At 40.2% G+C, this 10,294-nt stretch overlaps 1 protein-coding gene across 1 annotated transcript in view; it reads right to left on the bottom strand.

Annotated features, from left to right (window-relative positions):
- Window positions 1–9,335, bottom strand: part of lemd3 (LEM domain containing 3) — a 23,445-nt gene extending 14,110 nt beyond the window's left edge. The window contains exons 1-4 of the mRNA XM_062443758.1: window positions 7,988–9,335; window positions 3,815–3,855; window positions 2,850–2,919; window positions 181–254 (exon numbers count right to left, since the gene is read on the bottom strand). Coding sequence (XP_062299742.1) covers window positions 181–254; window positions 2,850–2,919; window positions 3,815–3,855; window positions 7,988–9,329 — 1,527 coding nt within the window. The 5' untranslated portion in view covers window positions 9,330–9,335. The remainder of the gene's footprint in view (window positions 1–180; window positions 255–2,849; window positions 2,920–3,814; window positions 3,856–7,987) is intronic.
- Between the last annotated feature and the right edge of the window lie 959 nt (window positions 9,336–10,294).

Raw genomic sequence — 10,294 nt, 5'->3', positions numbered from 1 at the left:
TGCATCGATGCTATTGGCTTGTTGCTCATTAAATCGATGTATCGATGTAGATCGGCGTATCGTTACACCCCTATTTCTGTGTAGAGTAAAAACTATTTTTAAACTAAAAGGTACAGTAGTGATATTGACAATGTTCCTAGTTTTGCTGAACAGGCAGAATACATGGATACGTGGACTTACCTGTAAATACACAGAGGCCTCTTCTATGGCCAGACTCCTGTTTGGATGCTGCTGGTCTCCGCAGTCATACTGGCCTACAATCACAACATCAATTCATCACAGATCAGAAAGAGCACACTGCTAACAGCTTGTATCAACACAATGGGCCAGATGCAAAAATCACTCCATTTTCTCATATTTAGGATATTCTCTTAGGTAAAAACAAAATTTACGAGTGGTGTAAGAAGCTTGTCACCACTTACCAAAAATGTTTATTAGAAGTTATAAAGGCTAAAGTATGCTCTGCAAAGTACTGAAGCTGGGGGTTGAATAATACTGCACCGTTATTATTTGTGAAAAAGTTAAATTTTTAATTTGAACTCAAAGTTAAGTCAAAATATGTTCTCAGAATGACTCAAATATGTATCAATAAATATTTTTAGTTGTTTAATGGGGTTTTTTGTCATATATAGTCATTATCCTCAATTCACATCACTATAACATCTTATGAGCTGGGCAGGTTGAATATTTCTGATTGCAACTATATATAAGTTCCATTTCTCAATCCATAATAATGGTGACATTGCCCTGTTTGTACAAGTATTACTTTAGTATTAAAGTAGTAGGCTATTTAACAATTTAGACGGATATATCAGTCATTTACATTGTCAATTGAAACTATGATATCATTTAAGCTTACAATATAAATATTAACGGCTGAAACTACAAAGCAATTTGTCGACGGTTACTTTTCCACAATGCAAACTGACTATTCGTTAATTACTTGTATTCATGTGATCAATGTTATGGTTTGGCTCCCCTAGCAAGATGTTTTTGGCATCCAATTTCATGTTAAATCATTGATCTATTTTTTTATTTCTGTGACGCTGCGCACAACAGTCAAGACAGCATTCACAGTACGAGTCATTTTGTCCCATTCTTTGTCTTTCTCTGGACCTTTAATTCCACCACTTACACTATTAATTAATGTGACCAATGCAGCCATCTCATTCATTTGATCGGAGACATTTTGTTGGTGCAGACATGGTGACAAAACAGAGTTCCAGCAAAACAACAGAATGGGCCTCATTCACTAATATGTGCACAGAAATGTTCTTACTCTCCGCAAAAAATAAGTGCCTGCGCAAAATCCCCACCGGATTCATGACACATGCGTACCGGCTGATTGATTACCTTTGTGAGGTGATACAAGCAGGAGACAATAAGATGCTTTCAAATTAATTCATTAATTCATTAATTAATTACTGCAGTTAGCTTTTGGCTGCGGACCATTTATCTTACCGTAAGAACCGGTAAATAAGTTGCATTGGTGTATAAGACAGTCTATTTGGGGGGTGTCATGTTGGCAAAATGCTTTTCTATTAAAGACTGGTTTATCTAAATGCAACAGTAGCTTTTCATTTATAAACATCTGTTTATAAGTTATTCCAAAATATTTCCAATTTACTTTTATTTGAAAAACAATCCAAAACACATATTACACCTGAAACAGTGTGTCAGGTTAATGGTAAATGGTCCGGTAATTATTTGCTTAACTGAACTGGACCGGTATATTAACTCAGACCAGGTTCAGGTTAGGTTGAGTTTCAATTAAACTTTTTAAAAGAACACAGTAACTTTACATATTTAATACAGTGTGTAGCTGTATGCTCACTGAGTCCCAAAATCTCTTCATCAGAGCTGTGAGCAAATATTGTGCCCACGTTGCTATAAAGCTTACCAAACACAGTGTCCCTGGACTCTGTGTCAGTCCCAGAGTCAAACAAAGCGTCATCCTCTGTTCCATCCAGTGGAAATGCAACAGTCTTTTTTATCAAAATGTCTGTTTGAACAGTGATGACATTGCGATGCTGCTATGGATGATTTGGATCGTTTGTCTAGTGTTTTTTTAATGTGTCTCTGTGTTTTACAACAAATTGCCTCTTGGAGGACATTAAAGTTTTTATAAGTCTAAGTTAGTGAATCTTTTATTCTTCAGATCTGTGCTCCCTGCCACAGCTCAATAAAAGCTGCTCATCTGTGCATAAATCAGTTTTAGTCTGTACTGAAACATCCCAGCAGCTAGTGTCCTGAAGTGGTGTGTCTTATACACCAGTTTTTACGGTACCTACCAGTTATGTTTCATATATTTATCAGCATGCAAGGTCATTGATAAACAGTGGAGATAAATAAAACAGTTGCATTGTCGCTAAAAACCTGGTTAGGCCAACATTTTTTTCACAAGAATTGATCAGGAATTGATGCCAGGGGCGCACTGAAGCTGTTCTTGCATGTGGTGGTCCAATACCTTACTAAGACACCTGATGTTGGTTTTTCCTTAAATTTGTCACCCGTCTGTACTTGCTGTGGCAATAACTTTAAATAGTTGTATAATCCAGTCTGTGAGTATAACAAACCAATGTGTGGTGTTTTGTAATCTGATGAGTGTTTAAATGTATTGGCCTAAGGCTCCAACTCAACTTCCTGGATTGTATTTACCACCACCAACACATACCCTTGCACTGTTTTAATGCAGGGATAATTTTGGGATATATGCAGCTTTTGACAGACACCACTGTGCATAATTTGATTTGTGCACTGATAAACACAATATGTTTATTGGGCCTATTTATCAGACTCATGGCTGAAATCCAGATATGAGATGTGTGCAGTGCAGAGTTGATAGCTACCAGCAATGTGGGCCAAGTGGTCGTGTAGACTGAGCAGCAGCTTCAAGATCAGGTCCTTCTCAGTCTTGTTCTGCAAACAATAAATAGTAAACAGACTATACAAACATAACTATGTATTTACCAGGGTTATTTGGAACCCTTTCTTATGGAACCGTCGTTTGACATCAAAACAATGGTGGCTGGCAAACAGTGTCTTGTGAGGCTCAGCTAAATGTAGCTATTGTTAGCTGTGGACTCCTGTCATGTTATGTGCAGTGTTATGGTCACCAGCCACCAAACCACAGTATCATCATCTTTGACATTTTAATACATCTTCATCTTGTCTTACCTACATGTTACATGTTTTGGTCAAACTTTCTGTTACTGAAGCCACTGTAGAGGGTGCTGCTGTCTTCACTTGCTATGTTTTGAGCTTTTAACTCAGCTTACTTGGCATTAACAGACAATATACTACACATAACAATTTTCATAAAGCAAAATAATAAAAACATTTTGGCTAATGTTAACTAACTGTAACACATTTTCTCTCTACAACTAACCAACATTAAAACTACCAAGTCTTGCTGGTTGTTGAGTTGAATGTCATTATAATCACAACATCTGCTGAATGCCAAAAATACCTGTAAAAGGTATTTGTAGTAAATACCTTTATATTTTTTATGTTATGAAACTACTTTGAATATGCAAAAATGCCAAGGGGCTATAATACAAAACTAGAGATTTGCACTGTAATATAATGTTCTTTTGTTAAAATGGATTTCATAAACTTGGTGCTGAAAAAAGTGTCTGGTTTAGGAACAGGTATTGAAGTCGAGGTGGTGGTACCAGTATCAAACATTTTTGAACAATACTCGGCTCTACACATTTCACTACATGAACTTGATTTACTAAAATAGAGCTCTAAAATCTAACATCTTGCTATGGAAAAAAACTAAAAGAGTGGTCAGAGGAAAATATCTACTTACATAAGAAGAGTCAAACTCGGTGCCAAAAGGGTGGCTCTTAACTACAACAAAGGAGAAAGAGATAGTCAGGAGACAAAAGCAAGCATGCTCATCAAAAACAAACATTAAATCTAACACACCACAAACGCGAAGGCACAAGATGGGTTTGTAAAAATCTTCTTTCGCAATAATGGCGCTTTTCCACTACACAGTTCCAGCACGACTCGACTCGGATTTTATTACGTTTCCACTCGGGATAGTACCTGGTACCTGGTACTTTTTTAGTACCTGCTCTGGTGAGGTTCCAAGCGAACCGAGCCGATACTAAATGTGACCACTGATTGGTCAGAAGAGTTGTCGCTGGAAGAGTCATGAGCCGTCCGATACAAGAATCAAACCCGGCATTTTTAAATACCGGCAGCAGCGTAACAACCATAGTTACAGCTATACGGCTCAATTTTCTTGCTTTGTGTGTGACAAAAAAAGCCTCATACAGCAGCAAGTACACCACTGCCTCAATGTCCTCCATTGTTTATGTGTTTTGTGTCGCGTTTAAAATGAAGTCATGGCAGTTTCACAGAGCCGTGCTATGACGACCCCGCCCACGTTGAGTAGGTACTTTTTTGTAATGGAAAAAGTCGTTCCCTGAACCATAACGAGTCGAGACGAGCCAGGTCGTACTGGAACTGTGTAGTGGAAAAGCGCCATAAGACTGCATGTTTGGAGACCGTGGAATGTGAGTGTACTTCAGACATCACTAAACACGTTAGTCAGTCAACGATCAAAATCCTGTTAACTTCATTGCACTTTGTGTTGGAAGTCTTTTGTTGGTACATTTTTGTATTTCTTGATGTCTTAATACCACCAGCAGAGTGGAATAGTGTGAAACCACAGGGAGGAATGTGTACCATGTAGGACTGGGCAAAAGGATTATTTTTTAAACGATTCATCTAAAGATTAATTTTTTGATTACCTAAACGATTATTTTTTCGATATAATTATTTTCCCATTATTTGATTACTATAGGAATTTACACATTATAAATATAAAAAAACATTGATTTCTTATAACATTTAAATATTTATTTAACATTTCTTTAATACACCCCCTCAGAGTATTGCTCCCAAAATCTCTCCAGATAGATGACACAAACTGATATTGAACTGCCTGTGGAAGCATCTCCTTCATTTTACGTGCTTAGCTAGTCATTGTGTTTTGGGCTCTGAGCCATTCCAAAACGTGGGTGACCTACACTTAACCATGTAGTTGAACGCCTCCTGTGTAGGCATGCTGCTAACCCTACGCTTTCTGTCTAGACACAGGGTCACAGTGTCCATTCTTGATTAAAAGCTCTGTTTTTGCTGTCTACTTTTCTCTCTTTAGAGCACTTTTCTGACTCGCGCTGCAGCTGCTACACGCTGCTGCCATTTTTTGTTTTGGTCTGACGTCGCCCCAGCCCTAGTATCATGTCACCAGTGTGCAGTTACAGGTGTGTCCCTTTTTGTATCTGTCAACTGGTTCAGAACTGTAAGGTACGCATCAAGACTATGATTATGTGAATTGATTTTTAACCTTCATTTCATTTATTTGCGCACTACTATTAGTGAAAATGATTACTTTAATTTACTGTTGTAATGTCGATATTTGTTTGCATGACGAGTAATTCTTCAAGTAGAGCTGCGACAATAATTTTCCTTCTCAATTAATATGCTTTATATTAATTGTTTGAATATTAGAAAATATTAGATAAAGAGTGAAAAATGATTTCCTAGTCAAAGGTGACATCTTTGAATATTGTTTTGCATGACTAGCAGTTCAAATCATCATGTTTGACCCAAAAAGCTTTAAGTCATCAAATTTTAGAAGCTGAAATCAGCACGTTCAAAACAACATCAAAACAGTTGGCAATTCTTAAGATTCCCCATGGACTTGATGATTTGTGGATCTGGGCAACCCTTAACACTTGTGTTCCAGAGCACATGCCCATTTAGTGTGCAGGGAAGTCCTGACACTCACATGTATCCTTACAGGATGAAGTAGACAGGTGAAAGCTTGGGCCAGCAAAGTGCCAGCAGAGCCAGAACTTAGCTAAGGAGCTATGAGAGCTAAGGAGCTAAGGAGACAACACCATCTAGAGTATGTTTGGGGCCTGGATTGGGCCAATATTTCTTAGAGAAGGATGGATTGTGTACCTCTAAAGTGGCCAACTAGCTCTGGCTGTAACACAGCAAAATTAGCAATTGCACCTGCAGGAGGGATAGACTAAAACCAGGTCTTCTGCATTGCTCTGGATTTGTGAAGTGAACAGTGTGTGGATTCTACTTTGTTTAGTCTGGTAGATGGCTAGCACTAGCTAGCAGATGAGTTAGTAGGCAACAGCCCTGTGTTAAAAAGAGGGGATCATTGGTGGGGGCGTGTTGCTTGCAGGTACCAGCAAGACATGATGAAGCCTAGTCTGAGTAACATATCTGTGAATTTTAAGGTTTATCAGGCATCAAAACACTGAACGGCGGTTTATAATACAAACAGGATTTTGAAACCTAAAATATCATGACAGCATAATATCTTTAGTCAGTGACTGCGAGGTATAAAGTAGGAATACTGCATTCACATCAAAAACTAATCTACCAGCACTTGCATTTATTTCAGGTGCCTCCGCAGTGCCTTGTTGTATGATGTCATGTTGCTCTGCCACAAAAGTAGACCTTCTTCAACTTATTTTCTGAGCAACTCTGTTTTGCCACACCCGCAGCTGTCCACAAGTGAGCCTGCTAATTCAAATGAATTATCAAGCTGTATTCACACAGGGCCAGTGTAGTCAGAATGAAGCCTTGGTGTGCAGATTTCTATTTTCTGTCCTGCTTGTGCTGAAACTGATAAAGTAGGACAGAGCTATGTCTGAGCTCTTTTTAGTTGAAGGATAAAGTAGTGACTGTTCACAGTTTACAGGAAGGGTCAGTGTCGTTTACACCTGCTGAGGAGGCTTGCATCGTTTGGTGTGTGCAAGCCACTGCTGAGAACCTTCTTCGACTCTGTGGTGGCATCTGTGGTCTCATATGCAGTGGTGTGTTGGGTAGGGGGATGTTCTGAGCACGACAACAAACAGACTCAACAGACTGATTAAAAGAGCCAGCTCAGTCTGTGGCTGCCCCCTGGACTCCTTAGAGGTGGTGGGAGAGAGGAAGGTTTTGGCCAAACTGTCCTCCATCATGGACAACACCTCCCACCCTGTGCATCAGACTGTGAGGGCCTTAAACAGCTCCTTCAGCAACAGACTAATACACCCCAAGTGTAAGAAGGAGCGCTTCCACAGGTCCTTCATTCCCACTGCAGTCAGACCGTACAATGTTGCACTTTGGGGTCCTTTTTTTAGTTTTTGAATTTTATTGTTGTATATATGTTATAATTGCATTTTAGGGTCCTTTTATTTTGTTTTTAATTTTATTGTTGTATATATGTTATAATTGCATTTTAGGGTCTTTTTATTTCGTTTTTAATTTTATTGTTGTATATATATGTAGAACAGGCAGATTCAAAAAGTCCTGGGTTCCAGCGGCCATTGGTCTTTTAAATAACTGATGATTCTTAGCCATTTTAAGGTGGATTGCACGCACTGTGGTCACTTTACATTTTCTGTATATATATATATATATGTTATAATTGCATTTTAGGGTACTTTTATTTAGTTTTTAATTTTATTGTTGTATCCATTACTTTTTTGTTTTTTTCTTATATCACTATCTTTTTGAGCTGCTGTAGTAATGAATTTTCCCCACTGTGGGATCAATACATTTTATCTTATCTTATATGACAACCGCCAAATTGGTCTTTTGATATTTTAATTCAGTTAATTTTTTTTGTATTTGTGAAAAGAAATCTCAGTTTTTATGACTATTAATTTCCCTAAGCCGAAAAAGAAAAAGAAATCTTTCTTGACACAATGGACAGTTGTAGTTGAAGGAGGTATGGTAAAACAGTGGCTGTTAATATCAAACATCATTCTTGCAACTATTATCAAACAAGCAGTGTAGATGGGATGCCAAACTGTGGCAAAAAATAAACATATTAACACAAATCCCACCATCATACCACATAGACACATAAATTCTACCTTAAACACTGGCTCTAAATTGCCAGCAGCTATATTTTACACTTTTTGAAAAAGTTATCCATGAGATCTTGTCAGATACTTACTAACTCCATCCACCTCCGTGGATCCAGATCCCCTCATCCTAATGTACATGAGACCCAGCAGCAGAAAGAAGAGGCAGGCTGCGGTGAGCAGGAACATGGACAGGTAATGAGCGCTGAAGCTGCCAGAGGAGGCCGCCTCTTCCCGTTTAAACTGCTGGAGCAGCTCATCCTCTGGGAGAGACAGCTTCTGCTTCAGCACTGCCTGTCTGTATGAGTGGTTGGGAGCAGTGTGATTGGAGTGGTTGCCCCTGTAGGTCTGGGATGAACTGCTGTAGTTGGAAAAGCGCGGCCTCAACCCACTGCTGAACCTACTAGTGTTGCTGCTTCTGGATACTCCGTCCTCGTCGTCGACGTGGTTGTTTCTGTCGGACTCTCCTCCGTGGTTATCGGTGAGGGACACGTAGATGGACTTCCTGGGAAAGTTGTGTCTCAACATGCCTCCCGATCGGTCCGAATCAATTCTCTGTACCTCGTCTTCCTCCTCCTTCTCATCCCTCCGATTACCCACCATGTTTACACTACCGGGTGAGTTAATCACTCCGGTTGCTCCTACCGTTGGAGACCCTCGGATAACTATGTGGGATGAAAACACCGCTTTCGGATAACTCCGTCTCAGCTCCAACCTATCCCGCTGTCGGTCTCCAATACCAAGGCCCCCAACCTCCTCCTCGTCCGAGTAATCCCCAGCTAGCTTGCTAGTGTTCAATTGAGGCGCTCTGCTACCATTTAAAGACCGAGATATTTTCTCTTTTCCCCCCTCATAATCGTCCTCGTCCCTTGAGTCGTCGCAATTCCTTCCTTCCGCCTCAGGGCTGGATCTGGCACGAACTCCCCAACCCAGCGAGACACTTCTATGTCCGTCCGGACTCGGGGAAGAATTGTTGCTATTTAGCGTAGTCCCTGCGCCACGCTGATTCTTAATAGCCACGCCGGGTGTTATAACGGGTCGTATCTTCGGTTGTTGTTGAAAACCGGGGCTTTGGTCTGCCCTGCCTCTATAATTGAGGCCTTTTCTTCTCTGTGGAGTTTCAGCGTCAGACTCGTCGGAGCTGAAGCCGAGGACGGAGGACTTCCGGCCCGGTCTTCTGCTGGTGTTCAGGTGCGTGACGTCATGGCTGGCTGGCCTTGATCCCGCCGTGTTGCCGCCGCCAGTGGTACTGTTAATGGTCCCGCTGCTACGGGTTTTACCAGATCTAAATCCACGTTGCTGTTGCTCCTCGCGTAGCTTCTTCAATTTCTTCAAATATACCGGTCGAGTGTTTTCGGTAACAGGGCCTGGAGTGAAACCAAAGCGCTTTAATTCGGAGAAAAGCTCCTCATCCGTTAACTGCGTTGACGCCATTTTGGATAAAACTGTAGGAGAAGGCAATGTTGTGAGATCTCGCGAGAGAAACAAGCAACCAGGTCTATGGAAACAAGCCCACAAAGAGCGTCAGGGCTCCGTGTGGGAGAGGCCACTGGACACGCGCGCACACACACACACACACACACACACACACACACACACACACACATATGTATATAAGGAAGACGTGTGTGTGTGTGTGTGTGTGTGTGTGTGTGTGTGTGTGTGTGTGTGTGTGTGTGTGTGTGTGTGTGTGTATAGGAGGAAGACGTGTGTATAGACAGACAGACAGAGAGATAGATAGATAGATGGCTTGAAAACTCTCCAAATGTCAAAAGATAAAAAAATAAGTGAATTAAGGGAAAACATATTGGTATATAATTAATCTTACAGCATTACTTCAATTCTATTCATTTGCAGTTTATTTATTTAGCACCAAATCACAAAAAAAGTTATCTCAAGGCACTTTTCACATGAAGCAGGTCTAGACTGTATTCTTTAATTTAAAGAGACCCAATATTCAAGAGAAAGAAGGAGACACAGAGAGGGACAGTGACTACAACAATAATAATAATAATAGAAGTATGACTAATGATAATAATAACAGCAGCATGCATGGGTGTCAAGCAGGGCTGGGTCGATGGATGTCAATCAGAGCAATATAAAGGTCACACCTGAATCAAGAGTGGGCTTTTAAGAAGTGGTTTAATTACAGCTACTTTAAAGGACTGTGGTACATATCATGTTACTAAAGAAAGGTTTTACAGTTGTTTCTAAGCTCCCTGTGTTTGTGGATAAATCAATGGCTATTGAGGGCAGAATTTTTGATCGTTTTTATTAGTGATGAGTAATACGCAGCTCTGACATTACAGAGGGTGTTTTAAGACTATCTTTCCAGACTAAGTGAGATTCTTCCAGTGTGGTGGAATGCCATATCCTTTCAAGTTTGCTTATTTGTGAGT

This window comes from Scomber scombrus, chromosome 22 (genome assembly GCF_963691925.1).
Source record: "Scomber scombrus chromosome 22, fScoSco1.1, whole genome shotgun sequence".
NCBI lineage: Eukaryota > Metazoa > Chordata > Actinopteri > Scombriformes > Scombridae > Scomber > Scomber scombrus.
Note: the sequence above shows the minus strand (reverse complement) of the source record. Positions and strands in the feature narration are given on the sequence as shown.